The following is an 18,216-nucleotide window of genomic DNA, read 5'->3' as shown; positions in this document are numbered from 1 at the left end:
TGTTAAACTAAGGGATTGATGTTATAGAGAAAATCATACATCCCAAATAACTCAATATTGATACTTTAACCAGGGCTTAGGGTTGACCATTGATGCTTTCAAAACATATTTTGACAATCAGATTTTTGATTTATAATCATTGGGGTGGATTTTATGACTTAGTGGCCTAATGCAAATCCTTTTATTGAAATGTTGCCTTTGAAACCAGGAAAGAAAACACACTTAGGATATTACAATAGACAAAATCTAAGACTAAATAGCTTGTATCATATCAAAATATCGATATAAAAATATAGAGCCCATCCCTATTTGAACTTTAACCCAACAAAAGCCGCTTTTGTAAGAGTTTCTTTTATCTATTTAAAAAAAAATCATAAATCATTATTGTTTCCCACAAGCCCATCCTAGATACTACCACCAGATATTAATACTGCTTTTAAAATGTAGGGGGAAAAGCTGTGTTGACTGACTTTATTTATTTTCCCCGTTTTTAGATCTACTATGCTATCTACTCCTTCGAGGCTCGTTGTGCCAATGAGCTGACCATCTCAGCCAATCAGAGGCTGCGGATTCTGGAGTTCGAGGACTTGAACGGCAACAGTGAGTGGTGGCTCGGGGAGACGGAAGGCCGGCGAGGCTACGTGCCTTCAAACTACATCCGCAAATCAGAATATACCTGAACAAAGTTTCACCCTGAAGACTGTACGACACCTTGAGGAAGGCTCACTCTGAGCAGACAAGCACCTGGACACGTGGTCGCTTATTTCTGATCTGTTATATCATGGAGTTTGATAGTGAGACAGACTGACCATTGCGCATGACTCTGCTCCTAAGAGTTAGCATTTTATGCCTATATTTATAGACTTTTTTATATTATTTTTACTTACTGGAAATTGCACCTACTCCCTCTTGTTTCCAGTGATAAACCTGTGAATTGCACCATATTGTTGGCCATATTCTCTGTGGCTGAAGACAATGAAATGTATGTTTAAAAGTCTTAAAGGTTGACGCATTGGGAGATTGCAATGGAAATGTGAATGTTTTGGGTTCAGGCTGGATTTTTTTCTAAACAAACATCAAGATGTATGAAGACAGACTTATGTTAACACTGTGTTAATGACTTTTTTCTGCTTGTGGTTTACCACTAGAATGATGAATGAATATTAGATCATATCTATACCGTAATGTTCAACAATCAAGGTTTGAGGCACTTATGTTGATTATCCACTGGTGGCGAGCTTTGAAGTGTCTGTGGAGCAATCAACAAGAATTTGGCGTATTGTATGAATTGAATCTGTAATTAAAAAAAAGCTGAATATATTGTTTAACACTCCCCTTGTCGATACACTTTGACACCGTGCAAACAGGTGATAACCGGCTGAACCTGTCAGAAGAGGTTAAAGAACACGGAGAAAGAGGTCGTGCTCCAAACTCAACTCTTTGTACATTATATATAGTGCTGTATATTGAGAATATGCTATTGCACCCACTGTAAAGTGATCACTGTTTGAATAAAAAAAACAGCTCAGCTGAAAAATTAAGAACATTTCTTACAATTATTTTTGTTTGTTTTCAAGGGTGTTGTTGGAAAAATACTTTACAACGTGTTTTTACAGATTAAACTTTTTTTAAATTTTACAAATAAAATCCCTTTTCACCTTAATTCATAAACATAGGAGGGAAAAAGTCCAGATCAGACATAGAAAAGGGATCAGACATTTTTTCTCAGTTGCCTGTCAGGGTTTCTGTAGTTTATCATGCAACAATTTGAATATTGTGTTCAACTGATACATTACAAATCAGTCCTGAACTTATGGTAATTATTACTTTAGGGCATATACTGTCTAGAAGCCAAGCAGAAGTATAATACAGTACAATTTGCAATAATGTATACAGTGCAAAACTGAATAAGGGTGTTTTGCAAAATGGTACCATTTTCATAACGTTTGCAAATTGTAAACAAGATTGATGTGATACAATTCCAGCTCTTCAACTTGTTGGGAAACCTGAAATCAGGTTAATACATTTTTTGATTTAAGGGATACCTTTATTGAGTGGATTATTAAAAACACACCAACTATGCCAAGAGCGTCAACATATCACCTCCCATCGACTTTCTAACTCTCTACCACTTTATACCTGTAAGCACCTCCACAGTAAGAAAGGTCACAAGGCAAAAAGACAAAGTATTGAATCACATGTAACTCCTGTCAAATCAATGCAGTTTCCTAATGATTTACAGGTGGGTGAAGTGTTAGTGAGGGGTTATTTAGGACGGTGTGAGCATGAAGCCCACCATAGATTGACACTGGTCCCATCATGGCCAGAGCCTGCTTCAACATGGTCTGCTCTATAGCTTTGATATTACAACTGTGTGCATTCACTGCATTCGGTCAGGACTCGTACTGTATGTGAGTATGCATATGGCATAGATCTTATTATTTTTGAAAAAGCATTTATAGCATTAAAAAGTGTCAAAGGGAATTAAACCTAGAACTTGACAAATAATTGATATATTTGTATTTGGTTACAGGATGTCACAGAACCAGATGAGGTACAATCATTTTGACCTTGAAATAAACGTTGAGTGTTTTATGAGTGGAATGCTTAAATGCCCCTCTTTTCCTCACAGAGTATTATTATGACGATTATACCACCGACAGCCCGGCAGAAGATGTTGATTTGACTCTAGATGACTGGTTGTATGAACTCATGGATGTCGCAGGTAAATGACCTCTAAATGCTTAAAGATGCAACCGTTTTTATCCTCTCTGTAAAGATGTATTGATCAAGGCCTTTACTGATGCAAATACATCAATTGCACTCCGCTCCTGACTGATTTTTCTGTGTGGTAAGTAACTGATGAGTCTGCATGTGAGATCTTTCATTACGCAAGAATTTGATGTTTTTCTGTCTCCATGCAGATGCCTGTTATCCAGAACCATGTCTGAACGGAGGAATCTGTAACCACGCTGCTAATGGGGGCTTCCCGTGTTTTTGCCCTGAGCCTTACTCAGGAAAGAAGTTGCAGACAGGTATGACTAAGATCAGCTAGATGAGAACTTTAAGTATAATATTCAATGTTACATAGTTGAAATCTTACCATTATAGAGGTAGAGATTTTGTTCAAGGTAAAGCATAATGAGAGCTGGAGATTAATGCATTTCTTTTTCCTGCTTTCATTTGATTTCATGTTTGCCTTTAAAGCTACCATGCCCAGGTTTGGAAAAAATATAACTTATAGCGCCCCCCAGTGCTGGTATAGAAATACACAACGTTGGCAAAACAATTAACACACAGATTTAAATGTAGTTTTAAGCTTGGTTTTATGTAATACTACTTAACATCAATAGAATTGTCCAAGTCTTAGCCAAAAGTCTACTTCTTAACTGTTTTTCCATGGTCTGATTGTACAATTAGGCATTAAAACAACAATGAAACACACAACTTCTATTATTACAACAGGGGAAAGCAAACCATTGAGCTGCTGAACCGGACAAAAAGCTAGTAAGGCAAGCATGTAAAGAAGGACACATATTATGCAGACAATAATGCACTACTGTGTTATGCAGACAATCAGCACACAGCATAATATCACGTTAGCCTACATTACAAAAAAACAGGCTCCTGCACCAAGGGTCACAAACGCCCCTCCTTTAAATGTTCTTGCCCTCATGGATATACTGGGAAGTTCTGCGAAGTTGGTAAATACAATGTTGTCTCTGTACTAAATTGAACAAAAACGTTTAACCTCTATAATTCCAGAAATCATATAAAAAACTATTTTAGGACCAAATGACTGATACCAAGAGGATGGAGAGTTTTACCGCGGGATGGTGAGTGAAACGGTGGAAGGGAAAGACTGTCTGGACTGGAATGCCTATTTTATCGTGCAGAAAGGAAGAGATCCCTTCCAGGAATATGCAGGCTTCGATGGAATTGGACCACACAAATACTGCAGATGAGGGGTCATGTTGCGTAAATATTGCACAAGTGCCTACTGTTGACATGGTATTGATGTTTGTCTTTACATGTCGATACAGTTCATTTAAGGCTTGTAACATGAACACAAAACTCTTTAAATGTTTTTGTTAAAAAGATTTCGCTGTAATGCTAGGCACACTTCCAGACAAAATGTCATTAAATGCTTTAATAATTAAAATAATTCCTTATAAACGCAATGCAATCAAATAAATAGGCTGATAAAATGCATAAATAAGAATACATACACACACACACACACACACACACACACACACACACACACACACACACACACACACACACACACACACACACACACACACACACACACACACACACACATGCCATGTATACATCATTTCAGGGGACATTACATTGACTTACAAGCATTTCCTGGAGACTTATCCTAACCTTAACCATAACCAACAAATGCCTAACCCTAACCCTTACCAAGTCTTCACCCTAAAAATAATGATTCCCCTGATGGGGAGCTCCATTATGTCCCCATGAGGGAGACGAGTCCCCACACGTGACTGTGTAAACAGATTTAGGTCCCCACAAGGATAGTAATGCTAGGCCACACATATACACAAACACACACACACACACACACACACACACACACACACACACACACACACACACACACACACACACACACACACACACACACACACACACACACACACACACACACACACACACAATAATGGGAGTCCCAGCAGCTTCTACTGAAGCCAGTCCCCAACTCCGGGGACTTCCGGCCGGGGACTTCGGGTGGCAGTATCATGGATGTATAATAAGAACTGGATACAGCTTGGGAGGCGGGGTCTCGGCTGGACTGGAATGCCTATTTCATCGTGCAGAAAGGAAGAGATCCCTTCCGGGAATATGCAGGCTTCGATGGAATTGGACCACACAAATACTGCAGATGAGGGGTCATGTTGTGTAAATATTGCACAAGTGCTTACTGTTGACATGGTGTTCATGTTTGTCTTTACATGTCGATACAGTTCATTTAAGGCTTGTAACATGAACTCAAAACTCTTTAAATCTTTTTGGTAAAAAGCTTTCGCTGTAATGCTAGGCACACTTCCAGACAAAATGTCATTAAATGCTTTAATAATTAAAATAATTCCTTATAAACGCAATGCAGTCAAATAAATAGGCTGATAAAATGCATAAATAAGAATACATAAGAAACACAAACACATACACACACACACACACACACACACACACACACACACACACACACACACACACACACACACACACACACACATGCCATGTATACATCATTTCAGGGGGCGTTACATTGACTTACAAGCATTTCCTGGAGACTTATCCTAACCTTAACCATAACCAACAAATGCCTAACCCTAACCCTTACCAAGTCTTCACCCTAAAATGAATGATTCCCCTGATGGGGACCTCCATTATGTCCCCATGAGGGAGACGAGTCCCCACACGTGACTGTGTAAACAGATTTAGGTCCCCACAAGGATAGTAATGCTAGGCCACACACACACACACACACACACACACACAAACACACACACACACACACACACACACACACACACACATGCCATGTATACATCATTTCAGGGGGCGTTACATTGACTTACATGCATTTCCTGGAGACTTATCCTAACCTTAACCATAATCAACAAATGCCCCTAACCCTTAAGGCCCGGACACCCCAATCTGACAACAAAGAACTGACACAGACGTCGCCTCACGTCTCTGCGTTTCGGCCATGTGTCGCACTGGAACACACCGCAAAGACTTCAGCCGCAGCCAAGAAGCACGTAAGAACTGCGCATGCGTGAGTGGCAATAACTCTCCTTAACAGCAGGCGGCGGTAGTGTGTATTCGTCAAAAGAGGCAACAACCGGAAGACAGACTGCGTGATAACCGAGAGAAGAAGAACAGACTGCGTGATATAAACAAACAGCAAATAGTGTGTGCCTTCCATTTTCACTCTACAACCAGAAGCTCATGGGGCTTTCCCGAACCTGCGTCGAGAGCTGGAGTTAAACGAAATCTCAGATTTGCCTTCTTAATAGTTTGTTTGGGTCCTTCACCTCCGTTTCGCTTTTCATGCACTGATTCGCTAGCTGAACAGCCAATCAGAGTGATTTCTTTTGCCGACTGCCTTTGGCCGACTGCACGGGTTTTCGGCCGAAAAGGCGTCGGCACGGCTGAAAAAACCAGACGGTGCGGGACACACCAATCTGAGTAGGGCGTGTCGACGCTCATCGTCGGCCTGACGCCCGCCCTAACCCTAACCAAGTCTTCACCCTAAAATTAATGATTCCCCTCATGGGGACCTCCATTATTTCCCCATAAGGGAGACGAGTCCCCACACGTGACTGTGTCGGGAGTCGAGGAGGGGAGTTAGAGAAATGAGAAAGGGCCAAAGAGCACACACGGAACACACAAACACAAGGGATTACAAACAAGCAAAAGGTATTGTGTAAACCGTAATATCGTGTGGTGAATGATGGGAAGAGAACAGTAAAAAAGGGAAATAAATGGACTATTTCGAACTGGAAACTTTGTTTCTGAATTTTATTCGGCAGCAAACAAGGTGTGCGTCAATTACACCCACAAAGCGGATTCTCAGAGGCTTAAAGCGTTGGCTTAGCCTCTACAGTCCCCACAAGGATAGTAATGCTAGGCCACACACACACACACACACACACACGAACACACACACAATAATGGGAGTCCCAGCAGCTTCTACTGAAGCCAGTCCCAAACTCCGGGGACTTCCGGCCAGAGACTTCGGGTGGCAGGATCATGGATGTATAATAAGAACTGGATACAGCCATACAGCGTGGGAGGCGGGGTCTCGTTTTTTCCTATCAGAGCTGCTCATTGGCGCATGATGGCAAAACGAATGTTGGGCACAGAGTCCGGAGCACTTCCTGGGGGCTTGGGCAGTATACGCCGTCAAGTTGTTTGCGGCCTGCCAGTAAACCCAAAGCAGAAGAAGAAGTGACAGATGTGGTTAAATAACATACAGTATATATTCTTAAAACTGTATCCTTGTTTCCCATTATAAATGTATTACATATTTACTAAGTCATACAAACAGAAACACAACAAGAAAGTACAAGGACAATATCACAGGAAAAACCAATAGAAGGTTGGCGGAGGGATTACAGTGTATTTAATGCAAGTGTTTCTATTCAACTCATAAAGTAACCCTAGGAACCCGTGCATGTATGGTCTTTCATCTGCACTAGGTTTTCTGGTTTTATTGGTTGATTTTCTTGTTCTTACTCCTTACATACATCTGGTAATTTAAAGCCAAATTGTATATTATGGGTCCAATAGTGTCCTAATATAAAGGGCAGCAGATGGGATGAATTGAGTCCAGGAATTACCTTATTTTATCCATTAATTGTTACCTCCCCTATCCACATATGGCATGGAGAACATGTTGTTCTTGCATAAGGTTCAGAAAGTCGTCTAGCCTTAAACACACAAAGATATAACCTTTTTTCTCCCTGCAGGGTGACTCACTCGGGTGTGTGAGCGTGATGGGACTCACTATGTGGTCGGTGTTGTGAGCTGGGGCGACGGCTGCAGAAAAGAGTACAAACCCGGTGTCTACGCCAACGTCGGCCAATTTGTCGACTGGATTTCTCATTATTACTCTCGTAAAAATGGCCATACTGTAGTGTATATGAGACATCAAGACATGCTGCCACATTATTGACTCCTGTACTGTTTTATCAACAATACACTTTTATTTTGAAACAAAATGTGTTATAATGAAAAAGATTGTCAAAGCTCTCACTCCATCCACACATTACCTCAAATGTTTTAGAACTTGAACTCATGTTGACCTCACTCTGCTGTTATTACATAACTGTAAAAATGCTTGCAGAAACTGTTAATAAAGATCATTATAAAATGCATAAAACAAGAAATGTATTTCAGAGTTTGTTTAAGCTGATCAAAGAAAAACCATGTGACACTCCAAAAAGACCAAACTCTGTTTAACATTGAACATAATAGTATATTATAAAGTTTGATGGGTGTATAATATATATGTATACATATGCAGGCAATATGATGGATACACTTTTTCCTTGCATTCCATGTAGCCCTGCCAACGCTTGCCAAATGTATCTAACTTACCCAACTTACCCAACTTCTTATCTTGTTTTGTTTGGTCATTCAAAAACATTTATTGAATGCAGAATGCATTATGCCAGGAGAAACTAAGAAATCTCAATCTCTCCTGACTCGACCACGCTCCTTAGCTCTAAATATTTCCGTAAATGTAATTTATTTCGTAAGCTAAAATGTTTCTTAAATCTTTAAGTTGCTCCAACGACTAACATACTGTAAGTTATCATATGTATTATAAATCAATGCCATAGATACCAGTAAAATACTTCTACCTATACAGAAAAAAACAACATTTTAAATACTTACTCCTGAGTTTAATTCTGATTGGTCATAAAGGGTAATTTGCTGACAAAGAGGTTAAATAAATGAAACCATGGTGCACAACAAGCCAGCAATTTCGACATAATCGACCGAGCTGGCTAAATATTGACCAGTGTGTGGGATGAGTTTGATATCAAGGGTTTTAGGATTAAAGTCTACATAATGCTCTCGATCCTCAGTCTTCTTCACGGCTCTGAGAGTTAAACACAGCACCATGCTGACTGCAGGGGCCCTGCTCATATGCCTGAGTGCACTGAGTGTTCACGGACAACATACCATAACCATTACGGTAAGTTTCTCAATATCTTCATAAAGAGGATGATTTCACTTTGAAGGACAAAGAAATTTGCTGATCTCTTCTCTCCTGTGCTTTTATCATTCCAGCTTGATCCCATATGTAAGAATCTTTTCTACAGTTGATGCGGTGACACATTTCATCTTCGTATCTGTGACGCATACTGATTTCTATATTACACTTAGCCGCCAGTTGTGATTGAAGATGAAATGGTTATGTTTTAATGCTTTTTTTGTAACTTTTTGGGCTATATGGTTGATATTTCATGTGTCTTCCTTTTTTTGATATAAAGAATATCAATAAATCTTCAGATGACGCAGAATGGTGTGGTTTTAATTCACCTCGCAAAACCCTGTAAAGTGCATCAAAAGTACTTTTAATAATAATTGTATTCAACCGCAGTATTCACTGGTATACTGTCTTGTTTTAAAGGTACCATGCCCATGTCATGGCCATTTCCACTGATCATAATTCCATTGTTGAGGTCCACTAGAACAGATTTATATTGTGCAATTTTCCAAAATCACTTTGGTTTCTCATACAGCATCTCTGTAAACTACGTGTATTCACTGAATTTCACTTTCTGCCTTTAACGGCTCGTTGTAGCTCCAATAGCTCCAGCCCCCACCCTCCCTGTGAGCACAGTGTGCTCTGATTGGTCTGGACGTTGTGAATCGCGCTGAGCTTCGTGGAGGTGTGGTTTCCTTGTTTAGCGACAGCAAAACACAGCCAAACTCACCCTGAGCACACACAAAGTCACAGCCGAAGTAAAAACAATAAGTGTGGCTTGATATTGAGTAAGAAAAAGGTTGATAAACGCTGTGAGAATGGGTCTGCAGAGAGAATTTCGCCGTGATCCCAACTGTCTGTTATCAGCCTGCAGCCAGGGAGGAGAGATCAGCAGAGCTGCCTGCACTGAGTGTGTGTGTGTGAGGAAGTCCGTGGATTGGTCAATTTGGACCAATCAGCGGGGGCTTAACGTAACGGCTCAGCGGACGTAACGTAACGGCTCCACGGATAGGTCCATTTGGTTCCGGGTAACACATGACATCATGCGGTACCCGGAAGAATCAATGGACAGTGACGTATCTTCAACGAGGCGTTTTGGGGAGGTATTTTCTGTGTTACGGTACCTCCACACAGCAGCTTTGAAAAAATCTTGAAAATCTTGGAGCTGGGTGTGTCTGAGAGCTTGGGGATTTTTCGCGAGCAACGCGACCAACAACCAATCACATGAATCTCCCGCCCCCGGCATACAAAGCAAAAACCCCGGGGATTTTATGCGAGCAATATATATATAAACTCCCCAAACAGGCGAAAACCTACCAGTTTCACCCACTGTCTTGATTTGATTGGCTGACGCTTCCAGCTCAGCTTCAAAAGTTGAACATTGCTCAACTTTTGAATCCTGAAAATCCTGTAAATCCTGTAAATCTTCGCTTCGCTTCCCCATAATGTAGTTCGGCGAAAAGCGAGGCCAAGTGAAGTCACTCCCATTCAAAGTCAAGGGGCAGAGAAGCGTTGGAAGCGTTGGAAGATTTTTTTAAAGCTGCTGTGTGGACGTACCGTTAGAGTTTTACTCGCTACAGGGTGTACTTTGAGGGTTTTGACTCTGCAGACCGTTTACATGCCTGAAAACCTTCATAACACACAAGGGGACGGGTAATAACCGGAAAAGCATGACATATTCCGTCAATTTGCACTAACGACTTCACTCTTAAGTGCTCCAGCCCCATCCATAAATTGCTAGATTTGTATTTTCTTTTTCTCTGAAAAATGGATATCAAAGGTTTTCTCTGCTTTAATTTAAAAGATGATTTATTTTGATAAAAGTCTGTTCATTTTGTTGCGACACCCCAGTGTTTAATCAGCTCTGTGTCCTTGGCAGACGTGGACTATGGATCTGACTACACCCCCGACATCTTCAACACTCTTTTTGATGAAGGCAACTGGTTGTATGACCTAATGGAGGAGTCCAGTAAGTGGCCCTGGACAATTATACATTACCAATTGTACATGTGTCTCCATCTTACCTCTAAACTCAATAACTCATTCTTTATCCTTCCATTTCCAGATAGTTGTGATCCAAACCCTTGCCAGAATGCTGGCTCGTGCCAAAGTAAATCCGATACAGAGTTCACATGCTACTGTCTTGAGCCTTACATAGGGAACAGGTGTCAAAAAGGTGAGGATTTTGTAAAAAGCAATGCTCATTTTTTACTATTCTGACGGTATCAAGTGTGTCAATCCATTTTTGATGGGCTATAAAACGTACAGTAGTCTCTTTCATGGACTTTAAAGCTTTCAGCAGTATCTCAATGTTTATACATGACGTTCACACATGGCTAATGACCTTTAACTTTTTTTTGTATATATAGTGAAAAATGTCTGTGAGAATGCCAGATGTGGTCGTGGTGGTAACTGTGTCCTGAATCTAAAGAATCCCCCGTATTATGATTGCAAGTGCAGACCTCCCTACCACGGTACCAACTGCAATTTATGTGAGTATCCCAAAGCCCATCTTTCACTAAATGTAATTTTAGTTTAGCTATATTGTTTAAGCTACATGAGGGTTGCTTTTGCGAACCATTACATTGTTTGTGTCTGTATCAGTGCCAAGTTCTGTCTGTGAACCCAATCCGTGCCAGAATGGAGGATCTTGCATAAAAGGGGACCACCGCTTTCGCTGCTTCTGTCCCGATGGATATACTGGGAGGTTCTGTGAAATTGGTAAAGACTTTTAAAAGAAAGAATACTTTTAAAAAAAAACATAAATGTATTACCATCTTTTACCACAACTTTGTCCTTTTCTATATTCTTGTGTAATTGTTTGAGAGTTGGAGCTTTCTTTACACTTTCTTACCACCCAATCTTCTTGTGTAGCTCCGACTGACTGTTATGAGGGAAATGGAGAGACATACAGGGGAGTAGTCAGCATGGCAGAGGGGCAGGAGTGCCTGGACTGGCATTCCTATTTCATTGTTTCAAACGGGGAAGATCCTTTTACCACGTACTCAGACTTTACTGGACTGGAACAGAACAACCACTGCAGGTATAGTCAAATTAATCTACATAAAAAAATAATGTGACATATATACTAATAGTTGTAGCATGTATATAAGTATAGCATCTGGAAAATAAGTATTCTATTTACAGAAAGCAGAAAAATTGGACATTGTCAGTTAATATATAATGTTAGTTCTAAATCCCAATCTTTCTAATTCATCACCCATAGCTTTAGAGTATATGTTTTTTATTTCAGAATCTAAAACTCCATATAATCTTGTCACGTAATACATTTGAAATGTATCATCAATACTTCAATACTGTTCATTCAAACATCTCTTAAAATATACTTTTTTGTAAGAGGATGTAAACAAATAAAATTAACAGTATCTATTTGTATACATTCATTATTATGTATTCTATGTTAAAGGAACCCAGATGGGGATGACAAGCCTTGGTGTTTTACTAAACAGGATAGTAAACTGAAGTGGGCTTACTGCAATGTCAAGAAGTGCTCTGGTGGAGGTAATTTCTCTCTCTCTCTCTCACACACACACACACACACACCCACCCACCCACCCACCCACCCACCCACACACACCCACACACACACACACACACACACACACACACACACACACACACACACACACACACACACACACACACACACACACACACACACACACACACACACACACACACACACACACACAGCATATACAGTATGTCTTCTTGTCTTCCTGCACCGTGCTCACTCTTCTCTGATGTCCCTCACTCTCAGACACTGCTCCACCCACACCACTAACACCAGTTCCAGGCTCTGCCCAGTTCTCTCAGTGTGGGAAATCCCCACCTGATTCCAGGATTAGAATTTTTGGGGGTTTAAAGGCAAAGCCGGGCGCCCACCCCTGGCAGGTGTCGGTGCAGAAAAAACCCAAAGGCTCCAACTTTCCGTTTAGTCACGATTGTGGTGGGAGCCTCCTCTCTTCCTGCTGGGTGCTCACAGCTGCACACTGCATGTGGGTTTGGCATTTCATTTGTTTGCTATTTCCAATGTCTTCTACAAGCCTACTTATATATAGATTTTTTTTTCAGTAAATCTCATATGGATTACCAAGTGGTGATGGGAGGAGTGAACATATCACAACAGGAGGGAATGGACCAAACCATCCCAGTTATACAAACCATTGTTCATGAGAACTACAGGTCCACTCCTGAAGCTGAATACAACGACATTGGTTTGTAACACATATCAAATATAGTAGTTTTTCTAATGTGCATATTTTAATGTATATACTTATTTCCTGTGTAGCTCTGCTGAAGCTCCAAGTTACGGACAGCCCTTACTGTGCAAAGGAAACCCACTTTGTGAAGGCGGTGTGTTTACCGGACCAGACCTTCCCGGCTGGAAAGGAGTGTGTGATCTCTGGATGGGGAGCCACTGAAACCAGTAATAAACTCTTTATAAGAAGTCTTTTAATGTTAGATAAACAGATTATTTGGTACAATTATACTTCAGTATCGCATATCCATAAAGTTAAGGGACTTGCAAGAACACAATGGTCAAAACTGATTCAAAAGAGGCTAAGATACTTCTAGTCTTTAGTCTCTAGTTTGGGATACACTTTAAGACAAATGAATCCTACATTTTCCATAAGGCAACCGGATAACAACAATTATTAGAATCTTTTTTAGTTATAGGCTGTAACTAACACAGCTAAATCATTTTTATACCACTTTTACTACTGTGACATGTCTTCTTTGAGAAAAGGTACTTTAGTTCTGTGTCTGCTGTTTGTTTCTCACTGTCATACAAATTCCCTTTAATCTCCCCTTTTAGAGTCGATAAGCAGCCAGCTGTTGAACACTCGAGTTCGCCTGATCTCAGATGAGAAATGCAAAACTCATAAGGGCTACAGAAATGTATTTGACAGCAGCATGTTCTGTGCAGGCACTCGGCAGGGCGGCATCGACTCCTGTAAGGTGTGTATGTTTATAAATGTGAAGTATCAATGTGTCGTAGGGAGGCGTGTGGTGCAGTGGGTTGTGCGTTGGTGTTCGGATTAGAGGGTCACAGATTCAAACCCCACTGCAGTCAGCATGTCGTTGTGTCCCTGGGCAAGACACTTCACCCCAAATTGCTCCTGTGGGGATTGCTCATGGTATTGAGTCTGTAAGTCGCTTTAGATAGAAGCGTCTAACAAGTGACATGTAATTTAATGTGTCAATGCATGCAAGGTGCTCATGAAAGAGATGGCTACCTTCAAAGCTATAGGTATTACATCTAAAATGTCTTAAAAAGGAGCGACAAAATCATCCATACTCAGATATACCTTTATTGGCATCAGTCATATTAAACTTGTTTCGGATGCATGGATCCTTTCCTCTGTGGCCTTCTTCAGAAAATATTCTCAATTTGCTGTTTTTACCTCTACAGGGCGACTCAGGCGGACCCTTGGTGTGTGAGAAAAATGGCATAAAGTACATCAGCGGTGTGGTGAGCTGGGGAGTGGGCTGTGGTGTGATAGACCAGCCTGGTGTCTACGCCAATGTCCACGCATTTACAGACTGGATCCAAAACAACATGAAATGATGACTATAACAGTTCAATAAATATTATGGTGATTGCCGTTGGCTCTAAAAGACGTGTTATTTTTGGAAGAAAACAGACACATTTTGCCTTGAAAAAAAAGGTTTATTTGATCAGTGATAAAACCAAGCATTTACTCCCAGCCCAGCTTTGAGTTAAAAATGGGCATTGATACAAACTCACGAAGCTGAACCTGCCAGACAAAATGTAGATCAGACATCATTCCAGTAGGCCTTAACGTCTTTATCACTGAGGCTTGCTCAAAGTGCACTCGATGAGCAGACTGTGTAAGAAAACTGAATGTTTTCCACGGCTGCCAAAAGGTGTGTGCCTTGCTTATATGAACTTGTTGTTCATATCTATGATAAATGAAATAAATCTACTGCAGTGCTGGCAATCTCTGGTAGAGCTTCATTATCTTCTAATCACACTCAATATAAACAAAATTAAAACTTTTAATTTAAAAAATGATCACTCTTGTTCTGTTTTGGTATTTCTGATGTTTTTGCTGATGTTGAATGTGTTCCTTCGGAGGTGATTTAACCCATCCAGAAGTTTTGATAAAATGTCAAAAAACACCTTGCAATTCATCTAAAAATAAAGTTTCTTTCTTTGCTAGAACTAGAACTTGTTTTAGGAACCTTTTCACCCCTTTTTAGTCCCTGCTAGGCGCAGTAGGGACTCTCCTGGGGAGAAAAAGGTTCTAGCTGTCAGAGCAGAAGAACCAGTATGCGTATGTGCGCTCACAGAGCATGCGCCCCTTAAGCCCCGACCCTAGATTTCCCACTCTCGGCTCAGTAGAATGAATGGAGAGAGAAAATAAATCTAGATTTGGCTTTTAGTGCATTTTACAACTTTAAGGACTTAATGATTCTAATAAGGGCTAAAAAATGGTTCATACTGGGTAGTTTATTTAGTCTAAAAAAAATATCCGCTGATTTACAGACGTCTCTTTCCCAATGTTAGTCAATGGGAAAAAGTTGTTTTGGGCCGGGTGACGTCATTGACTGATACGGATGTTGCAATACCGCCGTTTGGACACAACAAATGTTGAGGACACTTCCTGGGGGCTTGGGCAGTATACGCCGCGAAGGGGCAGTATACGCCGCGAAGGGGTAGTATACGCCGCGAAGTTGTTTGCGGCCAAACAGTAAACCCAAAGCAGAAGAAGAAGAAGAAGTGACGTCAGCGGCTTTAGTTCCGGGAACTAAAGAGTTCCGATGAACTGAGTACTGGGAACTGAGTACGGCAAAGTACTTGGTCTGAAAGCGCCTCAGGAAGTCGTCTTAAAGGTCCCCTATTATACTGCTTTTCAACAATATATTATAAGTGTCAGATATATGCAAGAGTAGTATTAATGATACTGTTTCAATCACATTAGTATGCATTAAAAGTGACAGGTGGTGTGACAGGTCACACCTCTCCCTACTTATGCTAATGAGCTAAGTCCCACCTCCCTTTGTTCGAGGTGGATGTCACACCTAGGTGTGATATCACACCTAGGTGTGAGATCCTTTGATGTGAGGGGTGAGGTGTCATCACACGTAGGTGTGAAATTCCCCCCTGTGTAGCGCCTTTGTTGTCTAATCCTTTGATGTGAGGGTTGAGGTGTTATAACAGGTAGGTGTGACTTCACACCGGTGTGTTATAACCCTCTGATGTTAATCTATGTGTTGATTAAGGCGGTCTCTTTGAAGTTGTGCGTGAGACTGTCTCGCCCCTGTCCCCTCACAGCCCTTTGTTGTCTAATCTAATTAGCCTTTGATGTCTGTCCTTTGATGTGAGGGTTGAGGTGTTATAACAGGCAGGTGTGATTTCACACCGGTGTGTTACAAGCCTCTGATGTTAATCAGGGTGTTGATTGAGGCAGTTGATTGAGGCAGTCTCTTTGAAGTTGTTGTGTTTTACTAAACAGGATAGTAAACTGAAGTGGGCTTACTGCAATGTCAAGAAGTGCTCTGGTGGAGGTAATTTCTCTCTCTCTCTCACACACACACACACACACACACACACACACACACACACACACACACACACACACACACACACACACACACACACACACACACACACACACACACACACACACACACACACACACACACACACACACACACACACACACACACACACACACACACACACACACACACACACACACACACACACATGTTGGAGTTGTCCTGTGATGTGAGGGTTGAGATAAGCCTTGGATGCTAATCTATATGTTGATTAAGAAACTCTCTGTGAGGTGGGAAGCGAGAGGATGGAGTTTGTTTTAAAAAAAGAAATACGCTCAAACTAAATAAAACAGCCATTCATTTTCACTCACTAAGACACCTAAAAAAACGTTATTGTCCTCTCTAAATTTAATTCAGTTTTTTTTTTAAATGATTTGTGCTTGCTAAGGATGTTTCTTTTTAGGTTTTTGTGAGACTGTTAACTACAAGGAAGTCTCTGTTTACAAAGAGGGTATTCATATTATTTAAAAATATATCTTATTTAGGTTGTAATATGAATGGTGATAACTAAGGATGTTCTCTTTAGTTAAGGCTTGTGAACTAATGTTTAAGTACTTTTATTAACTACATGGGAGTTTCTTTGAAGAGGGTAATAATAATTTAAAAATATCTTAATGACCCCTTGATATTGTCTTTTTTATTGTTTATTTACTTCACACAACTATAAGGAAGCCCAATATGAAGTTATGTGAGGGTGTATAGGGGTAGTATTATTTGGTAATTATTTGCTGTATGCAAAAAAGGGAAGTTTTTAAAAATGTGTTTTCTGCTCCATTCTCTCCAGGGCGGATCCAGTGGGGCTGACCAGAACAAAGAAAGGCTGTAAACACTTGCAATACATAGAATTAAGAGTGTGGAGGGAAATTAAATTATTAATTTACAAAACACAAAAGGCTTTGTCTACTGAAGATCAATGCAAGGGCAGAGTTTCACTCTGTGGGCGGACAAAAGAAGCATCGTTAATCACCTGGACAAAGGACTCTTTAAAGCAGCGATACCATATGCAGACACATACCTGAATATCAGCAGGAGAGGACTCTTTAAAGTAAATACATAATAAGGTTAAAATAAGATATATATGTTGTGGAATTAGTTTAAAACAGTCACCTTACACTTTAGTTGTCCTCTCTAAATTAAATTTAAGGTTTTTTAAATGATTAGTGTTAATTAAGGGCTATTGTTATTTTGGTTTATAAGGGGATAGGCGTTCAACTTAAAAAATGCACAGGATCATTCTAAGAAGAGTGAGAGGGCTAATGAGCCAGCACCATACTTCCTTTGTGCGTTTTCTTGACCTGTATCTGATCTTGAAAAACTCTGGTAAGTACTTTTTATTTTATTTTATAATATCATCGGCTTGTTTAAAAAGAAACATGCCCCTGCTGAAGGCCTTATGTAACGCCAAGCCCTCGAAGCGTAAGGATATTCTCAAGAACTGCTCCACGGATTTTCTTCAATCACTCTGTGAGCTGTCTTTAAATCTTCTAAAGGGTAACATTCCACTATCTGGCGCTCAGTATAACAAACTCAAAAAACAAAAGAAGATTATCAAACTCTTGGCCAATAAAAAGGCCAACTTTAAAACTAAATTCAAGGCCTTAAGAAAGCAATCTGGAGGCTTTCTTCTGCCTCTGTGCTGTGATCCCCATTTTAGGGGGACTTTTAGGGGGACTCATTCGACCATGAGTCAAAAGATGTTTTTGTTATCACCTCACCAGTTTAATCAGCTCAATCAGGCGGGTGTAACTAACCCACATAGTAAGGAAACAATGAGACGCACTGCCGAAGATGTTCTGGATGAAAAAATGAGAGCTGTGCTAAACGAAGCAGGATTACCCTCTTAT

At 40.4% G+C, this 18,216-nt stretch overlaps 2 protein-coding genes and 1 pseudogene across 9 annotated transcripts in view; all 3 read left to right on the top strand.

Moving 5' to 3' along the window:
* dnmbp (dynamin binding protein) overlaps window positions 1–1,544 on the top strand; it is a 59,369-nt gene extending 57,825 nt beyond the window's left edge. For all 4 annotated transcript variants that reach the window (XM_079658049.1, XM_079658048.1, XM_079658050.1 and 1 more), the window contains one exon: window positions 495–1,544. In XM_079658049.1, coding sequence (XP_079514175.1) covers window positions 495–680 — 186 coding nt within the window. In that variant the 3' untranslated portion in view covers window positions 681–1,544. The remainder of the gene's footprint in view (window positions 1–494) is intronic.
* LOC307024405 (hyaluronan-binding protein 2-like) lies at window positions 782–7,882 on the top strand (annotated as a pseudogene). The gene is made up of 7 exons (XR_013810585.1): window positions 782–794; window positions 2,633–2,725; window positions 2,925–3,035; window positions 3,624–3,704; window positions 3,790–3,957; window positions 6,573–6,580; window positions 7,520–7,882. The product of XR_013810585.1 is annotated as a hyaluronan-binding protein 2-like (transcript).
* A 713-nt stretch (window positions 7,883–8,595) lies between these two features.
* LOC307024577 (hyaluronan-binding protein 2-like) lies at window positions 8,596–17,264 on the top strand. 4 transcript variants are annotated; one of them, XR_013803919.1, is made up of 15 exons: window positions 8,603–8,746; window positions 8,842–8,854; window positions 10,641–10,730; window positions 10,827–10,937; window positions 11,131–11,253; window positions 11,366–11,482; window positions 11,636–11,804; window positions 12,189–12,283; window positions 12,543–12,780; window positions 12,857–12,999; window positions 13,074–13,211; window positions 13,602–13,744; window positions 14,199–14,382; window positions 16,267–16,318; window positions 17,157–17,264. XR_013803919.1 is itself a non-coding variant. In XM_079658835.1 (14 exons), the coding sequence occupies exons 1-13, from the start codon at window positions 8,672–8,674 to the stop codon at window positions 14,352–14,354; spliced, it is 1,611 nt and encodes a 536-aa protein (XP_079514961.1). In that variant the 5' UTR covers window positions 8,603–8,671; the 3' UTR covers window positions 14,355–14,382; window positions 17,157–17,264. The 4 variants fall into 4 exon arrangements, 3 of the variants coding, with proteins under 3 accessions (XP_079514962.1, XP_079514961.1, XP_079514960.1); XM_079658835.1 differs by lacking the exon at window positions 16,267–16,318; XM_079658834.1 differs by lacking the exons at window positions 16,267–16,318; window positions 17,157–17,264 and having other exon boundaries at window positions 14,199–14,404.
* The last annotated feature ends 952 nt before the right edge of the window (window positions 17,265–18,216 follow it).

This window comes from Notothenia rossii, assembly GCF_949606895.1.
Source record: "Notothenia rossii genome assembly, chromosome: 11".
NCBI lineage: Eukaryota > Metazoa > Chordata > Actinopteri > Perciformes > Nototheniidae > Notothenia > Notothenia rossii.
The sequence above is the reverse complement of the archived record's forward strand: the minus strand, read 5'-3'. Positions and strand labels throughout refer to the sequence as shown.